The sequence below is a fragment of the Triticum aestivum genome, chromosome 6D (genome assembly GCF_018294505.1).
Source record: "Triticum aestivum cultivar Chinese Spring chromosome 6D, IWGSC CS RefSeq v2.1, whole genome shotgun sequence".
NCBI lineage: Eukaryota > Viridiplantae > Streptophyta > Magnoliopsida > Poales > Poaceae > Triticum > Triticum aestivum.
In genome coordinates, this window is record NC_057811.1 from 420,071,368 (window position 1) to 420,090,237 (window position 18,870).

At 46.3% G+C, this 18,870-nt stretch overlaps 1 protein-coding gene across 1 annotated transcript; it reads right to left on the bottom strand.

Moving 5' to 3' along the window:
• Positions 1-9,991: 9,991 nt before the first annotated feature.
• On the bottom strand, positions 9,992-17,251 carry LOC123145514 (uncharacterized). Its single transcript, XM_044564942.1, has 5 exons — positions 16,570-17,251; positions 15,071-15,439; positions 12,773-14,996; positions 10,587-12,693; positions 9,992-10,493 (listed from the first exon to the last, which is right to left on the bottom strand). Exons 1-4 carry the CDS (start codon positions 16,828-16,830, stop codon positions 10,625-10,627), a joined length of 4,923 nt encoding a protein of 1,640 aa, XP_044420877.1. The 5' UTR covers positions 16,831-17,251; the 3' UTR covers positions 9,992-10,493; positions 10,587-10,624.
• Positions 17,252-18,870: the final 1,619 nt, after the last annotated feature.

Here is an 18,870-nt window from a genome sequence, read left to right on the forward strand (position 1 = left end):
TAGGTAGTGGGTCTTCAAGAACATTTTCCATTCTAGACAAATTATCTGCTACGGGGATTTCAGCTCCTTTTCTATCAACAGTATGCAAAACAAACTCTTGTAATAAAAGAAAACACCTAATGCCCTTGGTTTAGCATCTTTCTTTTCCATAAGATATTTAATAGAAGCATGATCAATGTAAATAGTAACATTAGAATCAACGATATAAGGTCTAAATTTATCACATGCAAACACAACTGCTAAAATTTCTTTCTCGGTAATAGCATAATTTCATTGAGCACTATCCAAGGTCTTACTAGCATAATGGATAACATTTAATTTTTTATCAACTCTTTAACCTAGAACATCACCAATAGCAAAATCGCTAGCATCACACATGATTTTAGCGGGTAAGTTCCAATCAGGTGGTTGAACAACAAGTGCACATATTAGGGCTTTCTTAATTATTTCAAAGGCTTCTACACAATCATCATCAAAAACAAATGGGACATCTTTTTGTAAGAGATTAGTAAGAGGCCTAGAAATTTTAGAGAAGTCCTTAATGAACCACCGATAGAAACCAACATGACCTAGGAAACTTCTTATACCTTTGATATCTTTAGGACATGGCATTTTCTCAATTGCGTCAACCTTAGATTTATCTACCTAAATACCTCTTTCAGAAATTTTATGACTGAAAGAACGTGGATGTCGCCTAGAGGGGGTGAATAGGCGCTTTAAAATAATTATGGTTAAGGTTTAACAAATGCGGAATAAAACTAGTATTTAATTTGTCAAGCACGAAACCTAAAACAACTAGGCTCACATATGTGCACCAACAACATATGCTAAGCAAGATAGACAACTAAGTGATAGCAAGATATATGACATGAAACAATATGGCTATCACAAAGTAAAGTGCATAAGTAAAGGGCTCGGTAAGAGATAACCGAGGCACGCGGAGACGACGATGAATCCCGAAGTTCACACCCTTGCGGATGCTAATCTCCATTTGGAGCGGTGTGGAGGCACAATGCTCCCCAAGAAGCCACTAGGGCCACCGTAATCTCCGCACGCCCTCGCACAATGCAAGATGTTGTGATTCCACTAAGGGACCCTTGAGGGCGGTCACTGAACCCGTACAAATGGCAACCCTTGGGGGCGGTCACTGAACCCGTATACTTTGGCAACCCTTGGGGGCGGTCACCTGAACCCGTAAAAATTGCTCGGGGTAATCTCCACAACATAATTGGAGACCCCGACGCTTGCCCGGAGCTTTACACCACAGTGATTGAGCTCCGAAGCACCTCAAACCGTCTAGGGCACCCAAGCACCCAAGAGGAACAAGCTCTAGGGTACCAAGCACCCAAGAGTAATAAGCTTCGCAAACTTCACTTCCACATATCATTGTGGAGAACTCAAACCGATGCAACTAATGCAATGGCAAGGGCACACAAAGTGCCCAAGTCCCTCACTCCCAAATCCCACCAAAGCTACGAAAGCTATGGAGGAGAAAGAGAGGAAGAACAAGAAAAAGAACACCAAGAACTCCAAGATCTAGATCCAAGGGGTTCCCCTCACATAGAGGAGAAAGAGATTGGTGGAAATGTGGATCTAGATCTCCTCTCTCTTTCTCCCAAAAAACTAGCAAGAATCCATGGAGGGATTGAGAGATAGCAAGCTCGAAGAAGGTCAACAATGGGGGAAGAACACGAGCTAGAAGAATAGGGACCATTGGGGAAGAAGACCCCCTTAAATAGGCACCCCCGAATCCAACTTTTATACCCACAAGTCATACTCAAGCGGTACTACCGCTTGGGGGAGCGGTACTACCGCTTAGCACGGTTAAAACAGCCCAACGAGACAAGAAAACACAAGTTGTAGATCTGCCGGAGAGGTAGTACCGCTCGGGTGAGAGATAGTACCGCTTGAGAGGTAGTACCACTCGGGGGAGAGGTACTACCGCTTATAAGAGGTACTACCGCAAAATTCGTGATGAGTTCTAGAGGCATAAATATAAGCAGCGGAAGTAGCAGGCCGGTAGTACCGCTCTACTGCCACTCTACTACCGCTTAGAGCTGAAAACCGCCCAAGCAAAACAGAAGGATGCACCAAAACTGAAACTGCTATAACTATTGCATATATGAGCTCTGAATTGAGCAAACTCAAGCTTGTTGGATATATGACGATGAGTACTATCCAAACAGCGAATGGTTATAGTAAGAAGAGGTAGGGGAGTATGCCTAAGATATAGAGGAGTGAAACCTCTATCTGTGAAGAACCGGCAAAAACTCCAACATCAAAAACATCATAAAGATGCATACGTGAACTCCGTTTTTGATGAACTCGAGCTTGTCATGAAGATCACCAAAAGCTCTAAAACTCACAGAGAGAAAAACCAAACAAGAACCAAGAAAGATGATGCAAGGATGCAATGGTTTAAGCTCTCTACGAACGATACAATCAAGCTACTTACTTGACAGCCCCCCTTATAGTACGGCAATCGATCCTATAACCCGGTCTCCCAACAACTACTGTGAGACTGGTAAAATAGAAAACCTATCAAGAGCAAACCTTTGCCTTGCGCAAATTCCACTTGAGCTAGATGATGACGATCTTGACTTTCTCAGGTTGGACCACCTTTGTTGATCGCGTTGGCTCGGTGAAGACTAGTAGATTGCTCCCCCATACTCCACTATGGGTGAGCCACACTTCGGCATATCTTCACAAGTCCATTGTCACCGTAATGGACGGCAAGCTTCAAGCATGATCTCTTCGTGATGCTCCACTTGAACTTGCACTTCGCAACCTTGATGACGATCACCACTTGATGTCATCCTCCATGGGTTGTATTAGATCTTCCTCTTGACGCAAGCCCATGGGAAGCACACCTAACCTTACATAGAACTCTCACATAGAACACGGGTTAGTACGTAAAGCGTAATGGGCAATGCTTATCATACCATGGGATCACTTGATCCCACTCGGTACATCTTCTACGCTTTGTGTGTTGACCAACTTGAATCACTCTCCGTACTTAGTCTTGATCAACCTTGAATCTTTCCAACTCTCTTCATTAGGATGATGTCTTGAAGGAAAACATGAATGTTCACACAATCTTCTTCTTCTTCAAGACATGCTTGCAATAAGCTCAAGTCTTGCATGACCAATCTTTGGATAATTCCTTGAAAAGCACCTTGGCCAACACATAAACTCCTTGAAACCAACAAATGGACTTCAAGAAAAGCCTATGGACAAAACCTACTAATATAACTCAAGGCAACCATTAGTCCATAGAGAATGTCATCAATTACCAAAACCACACACGGGGGCACCACATGTTCTTTCAATGACCAAGGACTATATCTTTAACCATAAAGTGGCACTTCTCCCAATTCAAGACAAGATTAGTCTCTTCACATCTTTGCAAAACCTTGTCAAGATTGCTCAAGCAGTCATCCAAAGAAGTTCTGTAAACGAAAAAATCATCCACGAATGCCTCAACAATTTTCTCACAGAAATCAGAGAATATAGCTGACATACATCTTTGAAAAGTAGCAGGTGCATTACATAAACCATAAGGCATACGTCTATAGGCATAAGTTCCAAAAGGACAAGTAAAAGTAGTTTTCTCTTGATCTTCTTGTGATACAGGTATTTAAGGAAAAACCAGTATCCATCTAGAAAGCAGAAGTGTGCATGCCTAGACAATCTTTCTAACATTTGATCAATGAAAGACAATGAGTAATGATCTTTTCTAGTAGCTTTCCTGAAGTCAGTTACCATCCTATAACCGGTTACAATTCTTTGTGGGATAAGCTTGCTTTTTCCATTAGGAACGACAGTTATGCTTCCTTTCTTAGGGACACAATGAACAAGACTTACCCATCTACTATCAACTACATGATAAATTATACCTGCCTCCAGAATCTTTAATATTTCAGTTCTTACCACATCCTTTATTTTAGGATTCAAGCGACATTGGTGATCAACGATTGGGTTAGCATCAGGTTCCATTTTAATCTTGTGTCGCACATACCCCCGTCATCGATGCAGTTATCACACTCGGGGATCCTATCGTCGTCATACATCTCCTGTCTTCATAATCCAAAGATTAAAAATCGACGGCGAATACAAGGAATTCAACACACACACATCACTATTCAGCACGGGTTGACTTTCGGTCTGCCGAGTCTCCCTTGAAAAACTCTCATCTCTGGTGGTGTATATGGTGGGCACTCCTCTCTAATATTTCGACCATCAGTGATGGTCATTCCTCACTTCTTTCCCGAGTGCATTACCAAAAGGTCAGGACACGGGAAAGAAGGAGAAACGACCCCCACGAAAACAGTCGGCATTCTCACTCACTGATATTTCGACCGTATATGGTAGACACTCCCACTCTGATATTTTGACCATCGGTGATGGCCGCTCCCCCCCCCCCCTTCTCTTATGCATTACCAAGGTATATCACGAGAAGAAGAAGAGGGAAACGACCCACCACGACAGCAGTCGGGACATTCCTTCAAGAACAGACTAAAATTCACACAAGGAGCCCCGATAGACTGAAAGTCAACCCTAAACATCAGTTAATTAACATTGCATATATCGAGTAATGACATAAAAATGGCCTATATTTTGCCGGAATCTTGTTTAATTCCCGTTCCAGCAAATCCCGACACTATATATGTCCTACTTTCTAGCACAAGTCATGCCTAAATTCACGGAAATTTTCAGAATTACCTTTGCTAAAATAGGACATATCGATCGTGTGGAATTTTCCGGAACGGAAATGAAATAACATTCCAGTAAAACATAGTCCACTTGATATGTTCTGTCCTAAATGCATCCATTTTTTTGGCTTTTTCAAAATGGAACAAAAGTGCATCAATCAATAATGCATCCATTCATCTAACCATCCAACTAACAAACATACATCCATATAGCATTATAGGAGAGGGAGGGCTCACGGTGGGTGGGGCAGGGCCTAGCAGGAGAGGGAGACGTGATACGAGAAAGCCTGCATATTCCAGCGAGTGAAAAAATTAGATCATCAAATCTCATACAACATTATTTGATGACAAAGTGATAATGACATAAAAATAATGCGTAATATAATTGGCAACAACATTTTAATATTTTATTCAATACCTAAAGCATTTCTATATTCAAAAAACCTATTAGATACCTAAATTTTTTCTATTCTATTACTATTTTTTTTACTAAAAATGTCTCTTCCGTTACTAAATTTTTTACTAAAAAATTTCTATTCTATTAGTAGTTTTTATATTCTATTCTAGTACTTGTTTATATATTTTCTATTCTATTCTATTAGTAATTTTTTTACTGAAATTTCTATACCTAAAACATTACTGAATTATGTAGGAGGGGGGAGGAGGGAGGAGAGAGGAGGAGGAGGGATGAGGGCGGCGGGAGGAGAAAGGTGGAGAAGGGTGCCGAGAGGAAGGAGGAGGGCGGCGGGAGGAGGAGGGATGCGGCTTACCATTGAAGGAGGAGGGAGGAGGGCGACAACAGGAAGAAGAAGAGGCAGTGGAGGGAGTGAGTAGATGGAGTGTGAGGGTCGACGGGCGGGAGAGGGATAAGGGTGCCTTAGCAGTACCACGGGGCACGAGCCTGCGCTACTGCTAAGCCCATTAGTTGCAGCACGGGCCAGATACCCAACGTTGCTGCTAGGCGGGGCCGGGGAGCTGCGCCCGTGTATCTACAGTAGAAGCGCAGGTGAAGTAGCCCGCACTATTGCTGATGTGCTTAGCAGTAGCGGAGGCACGTGCCCCGACCCTACTACTAAGGCCAGCCCCTGGGGGCACGATGGGGACCACTTAGTAGTAGCACCGGTCTGTAGCAGTAGCGCGGCCCATTTACACGTCACTGTTACCTGTCTATATATAAGCTTTTCCCTAGTAGTGCCACTTTGCAACAACGCGTTTCCCTAGTAGTGCCACTTTGCAACAACACAGGAAGCAGCTAAGAAGGATGTGGAGAGGGCATTCAGAGTGCTTCAAGCTCGTTGGGGAATTGTTCGTGGAGCTGCAATGATGTGGGAATTAGAAACTTTATGGCAGCTGATGATATGTTGTGTTATTTTGCACAATATGATTGGTGAGGATGAGGGTGATGGTGTTGCCCAAACCAATGATTTTGAAACACCTGGAGAACAAGTTCAAATCACGAAAGATCAAGATGCAAATCAGCTTATGAACTCTCTGCAAATGCATCAAAATCTTCAAGATCATCAGGTACCCGCGCAACTACTCACTGATCTTGTGGAGCATATGTGGACCCACAATGAAAACAAAAGAGCTAATGTTTGAGTTGTGCACTTAAAATAAATTTTATGTAAGAACTTTGTATTTTCGTTACCAACATTTGTTATTTACATGCGACATTGGCGTGTATGATAGACGTGCATGGATTTGCATGTATTCGAGAGCCCATATTTAAGGTATGTGGATGCCAGGCATGAGATATGAGTAGCGGTCTGGATGCATCGCGGGCGTGCCCAAGCGCGTAGACTTAGTAGGATTTGAGCATTTACATGATAATGATTATTACAAATGCAAAAATAAGCATATAATAGTGAAATTTTCACACAAAAAATCTTTTCTAAAAAAAGTAATGGATTAATGACATTGGTGTTACCCTTACAAAAGAAAAGAAAATGAAAACTAAAACAAAATGAAATAAAAAAGGCAAAAAGCAAAAAAAATGAAGTTTTCTATGGAAGAATGAATTCGTGGCATTGGTATTACCCTTTCAGAATGAATAAAATAAAAAATATAACAAAATCAAAATAATTAAGTTTTCTAAGAAAAAATGAAACCCTTTAAGAAGATGAAATGAAAAAAAAAACTTGCACACAACTTTGCACAAAGATTTCACTTCTCAAAATATGCAAAGAGTAAACGTGTAATAGTGCATTTTCACATTCTACTATAATTTGCGCACATACTATTTAGTACTAGTAAGTACTTACAAACACAAAAATAAATTAAAAATTACCTTTCCTAAGAAGGAATGAATTAGTGGCATTGGTATTACCCTTTAAGAAGAAATAAGTGAAAATAATAAAAAATAAACTCAAATAGTTATTTTTCTAAGAAAGAATGAATTAGTGGCATTTGTATTACCATTTAAGATGAAAGAAAATGAGGGAAAATCTAAAACAAATTGTGACAAACATTGCACCAAATACTCATAAAAATTGCAGTTTTCAAAAATATGGAAGAATAAGCATATAAATGTGGAAGTTTTGCAAAAAATAAAAACCTAAGAAGGAATGAATTAGTGGCATTGCTATTACCCTTAAAGCATAATAAAAATTAAACAAGAACTAAAACATTGTCAAAATAATGAAGTTTTCTAACAAATCATAAAATGGTGGTGATGGTATTTCCCTTCAATAAGAAGAAAGAACACTAAAGTAAGAAACAAAAAACTTGCACACAAGTTTGCATCAAAATTACACTTTTATGTAGTATGCAAAGAATAATAATAATAATAATAATAATATAATAGTGAAATTTTGACACATGTTATATTTAGACTCACCCAACATCCCAAAAATACTCACAAAATAAAAAATAAATAAAAACCAACTCACAGACAAAAGAAAAAAAAGAAGCAGAACGGATAAAAAAATAAAACAGAAAATAGAAAAAACAAAGGAGAAAGGAGAAGGCTATGTTGCGCTGGAACGGGCTTCGGGGGCCGTTAAGGAATTGACTGGCCCAACTTACGGGGTGAGTCAAAAAGAAAAACAGCCCAAAACAGCACACAGACCAACACAGAAAAAAAGTATATACGAATCGTAAAGCTGAAATCAACGGTACAAAAATAGACCGTGAGGGAAACCTCGGCCGTCTCGTGGTTCCGTAACCATCGGATGCTTTAGTGCCCCTGTGCCTGCAGTAGTCGAGGATGAGCTCAACCTAGTGCAGCAGAAGTGGGCGGCGGCAAGCACTGTTCCTTTTGCTTTTTTTTTATGAGGAACTACTGCTCCTATTGGAAGCAAAAGCATGATGGATGGCCGTCATGGTGGCTATGGGCCAAGGGGACCCCTGATCCTAGGAACGGTGGCGAGTTGGCGTCCTCTGCTTTTCAGCGTGTCTCCCTCCAGCAGCACCCCTCCTTTCCGTTCCCCTCTTTACGAAACTTACGCGTCCGTCGGATCGAGGGCCAACATTATTATTCCCGCACTAGGGTGGGTGGGTAGATCAATATTCCCCGATCTCGCTGCCTCCTGGCCTGGCCATGTGGTGGGTCATCGTACCAGTACCAGATAGATCTCGCAGCTCGATCTGTTGCATGGGAACACGGGCACGTACGCACGCTGTGGCCCCGTCTGAGCGTGCGTTTGCATCCCTCACCTCCGGTGGGTCCCCGCGCGTGATCTTCTGCGGCTCGTAGCAAGCAAACCGCTCTCGTGTTGTGTGGGTTGGAAACGACTTCTTTACGGCAGGCCGTGGACGTGATTGATGGACGCTAATCTAATAATCTGGCTTACTACCTTTCGCGGTTTAATTTGTCAGCAGGCGTCCGTATCACACCGGTGTGGTGAAGTGGTGCAAGTGTGATTTTCCCTCACCCGCCCACCCACCAACCGTTTGCCCAGGAAAACAAACCCCGACTTTCTAAACTTGGGGGCGAAGGTGTGAGGTGAGGGCCCAGCTCCACCCTCCGCCACAAGACACGGCTTTATGCTTATGCTTACGCCCGAGGGAGGAAGACGACACGCACGGAGCATAATTCCGGCCGTGCATGCAGTATAATTTATATGCCTCGCGTGTGGCTACCGCTACTACTAGGTTTGCTGGGTTTATTACCGCTTGGTGAACCACCAAACAACCAACTTGGCCAGCTGCCCGCCCCGGTTTGATTGACAAAGTACATCGTGAATCCCTAGTCACCATTTACGTACTTACTCGCCTCGCTCGTGCAGATATGACGGTTGCAAGCCGCAACAGTGACCGGCTGAACGTGGATTGCTATGCAAAGAAAACACGAAATACAAAATTATGGAACGGATGATGTTGACGGGAACAGGGTCGACGTACGTCTGCGAGCTGCCCTGCTCGTAACTGGGGGTAGCTTTCACCTGCCGCTGTCGAGAGAGACGCGTATTAATAACGGGAAAGGACCGAGGAGAGGTGGTGAAAGGGGTGATGGATGGATGGATGGATGGAGCCCAAGTCTAAGAGGACAGGCAGCTGAGGAAAGCGACGGGAGACTGGACCGGACTGGACGCGCCTACGTGGTGCGACGGGGACGGGAAATGAGCCCGGACGCGGAAAGAGAGGAGGCGCGCTGGGAAAGGAAGGAAGGCATGGCAGGGTAGGGAAGGGAAAGAAAGCGAGGCAGCGGACAGGGACGGGGCAGCGTCGCGTCACGGGCCACCCCACTGACCGCGACCGTCTCTCCCTCCCCGTGCCTGTCGCGTTCCATCCTTTTCCCCCTCGGCTGCTGCTTTTTCCCCCACCTCGCCTCGCCGTGGTGGCAGTGGTTTCCGTGGTTAAAGGGGCATCCTGTCCTGTCCTCCCGTGGGGGAGTGCAGCCGCGTCGCGTCACGCCTCTCTTGCGTGTGTGTCGGACCGTGAACCCACACGCGTCGACAGACCCCTTGTTCCGCTTCATCTTCACTTGCTTCCATCGCCGGGTCTCTTCCTGGGGGTGTCATGTCAGACTGTAGAGATGTTCAAAATATGACAAGTAGCAGAATACAAATGGTTTACTCATGGAGATCAGCATCAGCAAACAGGCACCATCATCCATCAGCATCAGCAATGCCTACGACCAACAGAGATCGCGGATGCAGTGGTCAAAAATTACTGATGCAACAGATGACACCAACCAAGTAGATGGCCCAAATTTACAACAGACGCGCGCCGGTGAGCAGGAAGGTGCAGCTGCAAAACGCCACAGCCTCCCCCTACAATGGAGAAACAAGTCGCAGTAAAATAGAGCATTTGCGCCACACAGAACAGAAGCCAACACGGAAATAACAGGGTCAGCCACAGCAGATTATTAGTTCCTCAACTACTCATGTAACACTTCCCAGCAGGATACATGTCACGGCTAAACCATATGTTAAAGCTGCAGATGTGCCCAGCAATGTCAAGAGAGTTTATCATAAGATAAGAAACTTCAAAAAGAAAAAGAAAAAGGAACCACCGGGACTAATTACAGCGGCTTGAGGTGTTTGAAGATGCCAAGGAGCATTACCGTTCCATCTCCAAACCCATACCCTCCTGGCAAAAACAGAAGCAAGCCTGGCAGATACAAAACTCTAGCAAAGCAACTGCTCAAGCTGAGGAAAACTGGTTCCAGGAAAGTATGAATATGGTTAACATTTACAGCAATTACAGCCATGTTTCATTCCCTCCCACAATCCCATGTCGTCACAGACATGAATCCATGTGTGAGTTGTATATCCTAGCCCAGCAGCGGCAGGGTCACGCAGGTGCAATACAACGCCTCACTTCCACATGCAGTTGCCTCTGCAAACATAAAAGCACCCACCTGCTGGTTAATTAACCAAACAAGATAACAGGGCCTTTAAAGTTGGATTTTCTAGGTACAAACAAGCTCACCAGACAAAAGAAGTCGATGCGAGGTCTCGCCAAAGTTCTTACTGCCATGACAATTGCTTGTATGATGATCTGTCGGGATCCCAACTGCCCTCGGGTTCCTTCCTCTTTATTCCTACACCAGGCAATTGGTACATTCTCGTTTGCTCCTCCGCAAAGGCCTGCTGCGGCGTCATCAAATTTTGTCTAACCGATGAAAGTATTCGTTCATCCTTCCCTTCTAAATCTATACTCCCGGGACCAGAATTAAGATCAAACCCTCCTGGTCTTTTCCATTTCCAATTACTGTCGAGGCCATCACTACTGCTACCTTCAGGACGGTTTATTGCATATTGCCTCACATGTTGGGGAGGTAATGCACCCGTTGACCCAACAAGTGACGGGGCAATGGTTGGAAAGTATGGAACTCCTGCAGGTGCGGAATTGGCATATGACGTCGATCCAATTGGAAAACCTGCTGTCTGAAGGTGAACACTGGGGGTGAAAGGAAATCCTGCATATTGATATGCAGGAGGAGGGTGAAACACCATGGTTGGTGCTGTGGAAACAACTGGAGCCCTACCTGAATCACTTCCGAATTGGCTGCTGTCTGCAGCAGACGCAATCATCCTCTGGGTTCCAGATGCTGTTTCAATTGGATAAGGCTGTTCTCCTCTAGCAGGCAAAAACGATTGCATAGCTACAGGAGCATATGGGTTGGCAGTAGCAAACCATGGTGACATGTTATTGATTTCGGTGCCATTCATTCTAAGACCAGCAACTTGAGGCAGGAATGGTATGCTGCTAGCACCTTTAGATGATAAACTCCTTTGTGCAGGCTCTGTACTAGCTTCATCAAGGCTTGGTCCATTATTGAGATCAAAGAAGTTCTTTGAGCCATTCATACTAGTACTCGGTAAACCCCCTGGCAAAGATCTTGCTGGCAACAATGTGACTTCAACTCTGTTGGAAGAGTTTGAGATAAACTGGTTATTCTCGGCAACTTCATCAGCCCTATTCAAGTCAAGTTCAATGCCAGCGCTTCGCACCGGACCATCACGACTTCTACTGTTGCCAGATTCAGATCCAACTGTATGAGCAGAACTCTGTGAGATATCTTCCTCGAGAATCTGGTCATCTGCTACATTTAGATCAATGTCAAACGCGGGGCGAGACCGCTTCCTGGCAGCATCAGATCCTACAATATCAGGTGCAGTCACAGATGTCCCCACAACCTTTCGTGGTTCTGCAGGACGAAATGCACTTGTAGCTGCTGAGCCTTTCCACCCAGCCTCAGGCTTCACTCGTAGTAGATTCTCAGGAGGAACAAAAGGTCCTTTAGCTGGAGCTGCTACTGTTATTGGGGCAGGCAAACCACTTAAAACAGGTGATACGAATGGAGAAAGACCAGGTACATGAATCCCAGAAGAACATATAACAGGAGAGGTAACTGGCTCAGAGTGATTCCCTTCATCCCCAAGTTCATTCAAATCAAAATCAAGCTTAGCAGTAACATTTGGTTTGGCCTGGGCAGCTATAGAAGAACCCTCACCTGATGAGACAAGATCCTCTTTTGCACCGACATCATCGCTCAGTTTCTTTGGACTCTGACTTGCATCATGCTCAAAATCCTGAGATATGATAGCTTGAGGTTTTACTTGACTACTCGATTCACTGGAACCATCCTTCGATTCTTTAATCCCATTCGGCACATCAACTGGGAATGCAACTAGCTTGTTAACATCAGCTGAAGTGGAAGAAGGCTGCTCCTTTTCGTCCTCTTTCAGCACTGTGTTAACACCCAAGACTTCAGCCTTTTTGGGACCAACAGCCAGTGGACACACTGAAGACTTCAAATCCAATTTACCACCAGTACTGCCATCACGTGTATCCATGGCTTCCAACTGATCTAGTACAACCCCAAGCGGCTTTGTATCAGTTTGCTTTAACAAGGCATGGGGCTGTTTATCAGGGGCAGACAATTGCAACTCCTCAGGAGGGAGCAATTCTGACGTGCGATTAGAAACAGCTGAATTGCATTGACCACCTAAAGCAGTGTCAACGACATCAGGGCTGCTTATGCGACCATCTTCAACTGGCCCACGGCTGGAACATGCATTAAGATCTTGACCTGCAGATGAATGCATATTAGATTCCATAAAAATGTCGATAAAAACAGAAAGGTAAAGTAAAGTATTTATCATCGTCACCTTGTGAATCAGCCCCAGGTACAGGAAGACACTTGTTTGTGCAACCCTCCGCTTGGTTTTCAGTCTTCGCTGAAGATTCGATGGCATTACAGTCTGTACCATTTTGAGGTGACAGCCCAGTAGACGTTGTGATTTTGTTGTCATGCAATGATAAGTGAGCCCTCTGGTTACGTTCTTCCTTGGCAATCAAACAAGGATCGGCTTTCTCTTGCTTCACCAAAATGACTTTCTGAACATCTGAGGAACCTTGAAGCTGAGAAGGGGCTATGTCACATTCTACTTTCAACTTCTCAATGCTGTCACCTTCACAGCCCACTTCATTTGCAGATGAATTTCTCGGTGAAGCTGACGGAGAAATCAAGTCGGATTTAGATATTTCTCCAGCCACACTGGCAAGAAGGTTCATTGCGGTATCATCTCCAGCTTGCAGAGGAGGACCAGCTTCAGAGTATTTTATTTCAATTAAAGCATTCATAGGGTTGAATGAGTTCCCCTTGGTTTCACTTGAACAGATTCCTTTCTCATTCACTTGCGAAGAACTTGCAGGCCGTGATGCACATGCCTCCTTAACAGCTTCTTCAGTATTCCTGTTGCTCTCCAATGTAGGGAATGCTGATTTATCACCTTCATCAGACCCTGCAACCCCTTTTATCTCATTGCTATGCCAAGACTCAGCATTAGCATCAGAAGCTAACTCAGGTCGAGAATTTTCAATCTTCATTTTCACTCGCCGACCATTCTGTTCATGCTTATCTACAGGAGATGAAGATCTACTCCCAGTGACAGATGGGTCCTCAAATGAGCCTCCACTCACACTTCTAGCAGGACTGCGGCTAGGATTTGGAAAGCGGACAATTAATCTATGGCCATTACTGTTATTATCAGAGGGTGTGTCACCTCCTTTTTCAGACGCCATTCCAGATTGTGATGATTTTTCCTGGAACAACGAACGATCGAGTGAGGTAGATCTTCCCGCAGTAGCTTCTTTTTGAATCCCAGAACCAAGACGGACACTGTTTGCCCTTCGATGGACGCGTGAAGAGCTCCCGGAAGTTTTACTAGCATTGCCCGAAGCAGCAGTAGAACTTCTCGCATCCTCCTTCCAAGGAGAACCAAATGTTCTAGCATGATCACTGGAGCATGAGTGACTGTTGTTCAGTGATTGGCTTGAACTGCTGCTTTTCTCCTCTTTCACTGTTGGCAACTCAGAACCACCAGCCGATTTGCAGGGTGGATCCTTCGAGTTGGTTGCAACATTTGTGGGCTGCATGTGTTGCAACTTTGAAGAGACAGAAGTGAGCGGATTCAACTTCGTAACAGCATCAGATGCACCAGGTTTAGCTGTCCGAGATACTGGGTTTTTCGGACTGGCATCACTTGAGGCGCTTCGTCTGTTTCCACCATTAGAAACTTCTGCAGCGCCCCCTTTCCCTGACCAGGAAACAGCTTGACCAGATACTAAAGGTTTCGCTTCATTTGACTTCATTTCAGCATCAACACGCTTTTTCCAGTTTTCAACAAGACACTTCGCCCTCTTCTGTATCTCAGCACTTTTATGGCTACGCAGATGATTGACAGATTTCCCGATACTGCAACTCTGCAAGGCATTCAAATTGATAGGCAATCTTGAGAGAGCACGAAGCAGGGCCATGAGAAATTCTTCAACACGCTTATCAGTTTCTTTAGGACTACCCCCTTCACCAGACTTCCCCTTGTGAGTTTCCTGAAGCCACTCATTCAAAATAGGAAGGCCCCTTAGCTGCACAAATCTCCCGAGGCAATCAGGACTTTCTGTAGCTGAAATAATATGTGCAAGCGCTACTCGACCACCAAGGTCTATCTTCCGTTCAGTTCGATCAACTTGCATGAACTGGACTAGCTTCTCGACTGCTTCAGCATGAGGAAGCCCGCCTTTGTCTGTGAACTTCGCGATAAACTTTGTAAATGTATGCTTCATATTTTCTGCCTTTAAGTTCCCCAGTTCACCTTCTTCAACCTTAAGGGGACGATCACGGTCTCGCGTAGCTGGATCAATTCCTTGCTCAACTCTCTCCCTCTTCTTTCCTTTAGATAAAATACAATTTTGTCCATCATCCAAACCGGACTTCTGCTGGGCAGATGACGGACTATTTAACCGCTTCGGTGAGCGTCCACCTGACTGTACTGCAGCATGCATTTCTAACCTTGTTCTATGCAGAAGTCGATTTACTTCTTCCTGCCGTTCCTGATTGTAAGGCGCACACATAAGCCACAGAATATATAACACAGAAAAAAGTGGAAGGTAACTATAGCACTTACATTAATATAGTCTTTGTCGGTAAGCCACCATAAACACTTGTTGTCAATATCATATACACGCCGACACACAAATGAAGAAATTCCGGCTGGCAGCTCAACACCTTTGCGTAGAAAGGCAACTTTGCAAGGATGTAGTAGAGAGACAGCAGATGTCTCGTCCTGGTGGAATGAATAGAAGATCTCGTTTGGTGCAGCGTTGAGCTGTATTGCCTTGTTAAGTTTGACGTCAGCAGATCTATAGAGCCAACTTACACGTAACTTGGGAAAGCCTTCTTCTTTTTTCTCAATCCAGCGTATCAACCCAATGAAAGGAGGAACATCAACAGCCTGAAAAAGTGCACAATCTCCAACTCGAAATTCACGCCCGTCCTGTAAAGCAAATTTGTACTTTTGTTAATTGTCAAGAAACATAAACATCTTCATGTCACGAGGATAATGCTGAAGGAGAAAGTGTAACGCTCGGAGAACACGTCAAAGCAAGAAGCACAGTTAAGCATAACTGAACCAAAAATAGAAAGAAAAAAATTAACTCTCCATGCAACAGCCAAACAGCTAAAAAAGTACTAAATAAGTAGTTGATTATCTAAATGTGTCGGGTTGCAAAGGTAGCAAACATTAGTGCGACAACATATATTTCCTTAAGCTGCCAAAGGCGGAAAAAACGTTCCAGATGAGGCATGCTTCAAATATTAATGCCAAATATGTTCTTATAAGGAGATACTCTGGAGTCAACAAATTAATGCACGTCAAGCATGTAATAAAACATTCACAATCAAATTGCAATGGCTTCCAGAAATGGATGATACCTAACCGTTAGAGCACAAAATCTGAAATTTCCATGATGAATTTTAGGCAATGTACAATGCTCACAACCAAGTCTGAGGTTTGTTTTCTTCATTTCTCCTATTTTCCTTGTTTAAATGGAAGATAATTCCTTATTGCCACCTTGTATTAGATTAGCAAACAAAAAAAGCAACCAGGGATATAGAAACAGTTGGCAAAATACGTTATCTTAATGAAGTCGTGAACACAACACGACTTGCACCACATGTAAACACCTTCGAATGGTATAGCCTCACTATCCAATAGACCAACGACACGCTCCAAACAATTCTTATCATGCAAGCAACAAGTCGACATCTTTGACACGCCTTTACATGTGGAGTGCCAGAATTCTCACAATGAGGTACCAAAATCCAACCATACAAAAAAAACCTTGTTGCACCATTTAGAAGATAACTCGGCCATTACCAAACCAAGCGCACAACCAGCCCGGCACAGATGATGTATATGTATACTCAGCCAGGAGCTTCGCGACAACACGAGACTACGGTAACCTCTCAACCAGGCAACAAATTCTAGTTACTTTCCATAGATTAAGTTTTCGAAGCAGAAATGATGGCCATCTGATGATGACTTGAGCAGCAAACTGAATTTGGTCTAAATCTGGCGGAGCTTAGCAAATCCCAAAGTGATATATCCACCAAAGTATGAGGCACCTTTAGGAAGGAGTCTGCTGAGGGCGGGCGGGGTGAATCGGCGGCCTCCTGCTTGTGGGGTGCCGCCGGGGGAGTCGTCGGTGCGGGTGGATAAGAGGTCGTCCGGAGCGGCGGGAGAGACGAGCGGGGAGGAGGAGGAGGGGAGGCTGGTCCCTTTGCCGGTGGTGGAGCTGCCTCTACGCGAGTTGCCGGCCACATGTGCCGGACGAAAGGACGCCGGTCGCCGCACCCCTCACCGCAGCGTTGGCGCCGCCCATGCATAGCCGCGCATCTTCCCAGCCGCCGATCCCTCCTGGCCGAGTCCTCCCGGCGCCGCGCTGCACCATCACCAGATCACCGCTGCCGCAGGCGCCGGCGGTAACCCTAGCTCGGATCCGCGGGGCCTCCCTCCATGCGCCTCCGGATCACCCGAATTCGGCCGATTCCGACGCAGCGCCTGCCCGGGGCCCGCGGATCGGGGCTCGAATTCGATCGAAATCGGCTCCGGCCGCGGGGAGATTTGATCGGGAATTCGGGGATTCGGGGGCGTCCGGTCCGAGAGCGGGCGGGTGGGCCGGTCTCGATCTGCGGCGGGGCGGTGGCGACGGTGGCGAGGGGGGGAGAGAGAGAGAGAGAGAAATGGCGATTTGGGGGCAGATTTGGAGGAGAGAGATGGTTATATGGAGCACGGCACGCAGAGACGGAGATGAGGAAGAGAAAGAGGAGAGCGGATGCGGGGGGCGAGCGAGGGAGGGAGGAAAGAGGCAGGGGCATTTCCGTCATTTCCGCGCACGAAGATCCCCTGCGCAGTGCGGGGCGCCGCGCGAGGCCTGCGCCGCCTGTGCTGCTGCTACGTGCGGTCGCGCTCCGCCCGGCGGGTGTCGCTGCGCGGTGGGGCACTGTTGACTCGCCGTGGGCGGGTGCGGGGTGGCCGTAGCGATTCCCGCGGGCGCTGACGTGTATGTGGTGGGTGGACTCGGACAAGTGGTCCGGCCCGCGCGCGCCTGGCTCGAGGTCGCTGGTGTGCCACTGACGTCCGGATCCGGACGGGGCGGGCCCGGGCGGTGATGGGGTGGGTGGGTGGGGGTTCGGGTGCCGCGGGGCTGCGACGCGCCGTGCAAGGCGGGGCGGGGGAGGACGGCACGGCAACGGCCACAGGCGCGCCACGAGCGCCTGTCGCTGGCGTGTGGGGTGCCCGCTGGCTGGTGGCGATCCTCGTCGGTCCCACCCGTGTTTTTTTTTCCTTTGACATGGACGCCCGTGGGTTTCTGACTGAAAGTGGAGGGAGGGCCGGGGTGAAACCGACTCGGGCACGTGGACGTCCGTGTTGTTTCGCCGGGAGTGGAAATGGGCCGGGCCCTCCGCGGTTGCCGGATTGGTGTCGGCGCCTCTGCCGGGCTCGTGCCGCCGTGTTCGCTCGCGTTCGTGTACCAGGGGGATGGGTAAGTTCCGTGCTGTCTTCTAGTGAGCCTTCTTCCTCGGATCCGGCGAGCTCCACCGCCAATGAGGCGATGCAGGCGTGGATGCGCTCTTGTTTACCGGCCGCCGTCGGCTCCGAAGGACGGTAAGTAGTCTGTAGGTTTTACCGCATGAGTAGAATTGTCAAAAAAGTACCACGACAGATGTAAAATGCCAGTTAGTGCATCTCCAACGGTGATTCATAGATTTGCTCCGGCGTCTGTATGCGGATAGGGGAATCATTCCATAGACATGATGCCAGAGCCCGCTATCCAATGTTGGCCGCATTGCATTTCAACAACTTTTTGAACCAACCGAATGAAATTCATGCAAACATGGCGGATTTCACACAAAGAAGAAGAAAACATTTACATTTTGGACATATTTTAACTGAGAAGGTAAAACTATATGCACGTACGATCGCACCGAGCTCCATTCCCACGACATGGGTACAATAGTCTGCGATCGACCACGGCGGATCTCTTTGTCTTCCCCATGTCCGGCAGTCCACACATCGGACTGCCAAGAGCCCCGGAAGTATATTCTTCCCCCGTATCTTTCCTATGTTTGGTTCCATCGCTCATCGGAGTGGCAAAGGGGGTGCTTCAGCTGGAGGGGAAGGGTGCCTACTCCGCTTCCGTGAAGCCGAGGCGGGGCTCGACGAGCCCCGGAGGTATATTCTTCCCCCGTATCTTCCCTTGTTCGGCTGCGCCGCTCATCGGAGTGGCAGAGGGGGTGCTTCAGCCTGAGGGGAAGGATGCCTACTCCGCTTCCGTGAAGCGGAAGCGGGGATCGATGAGCCCTAGTGGTATACTCTTTCCCCGTTGAGGGAGTCCTGGATTAGGGGGTCTTCGGCTTGCCGGC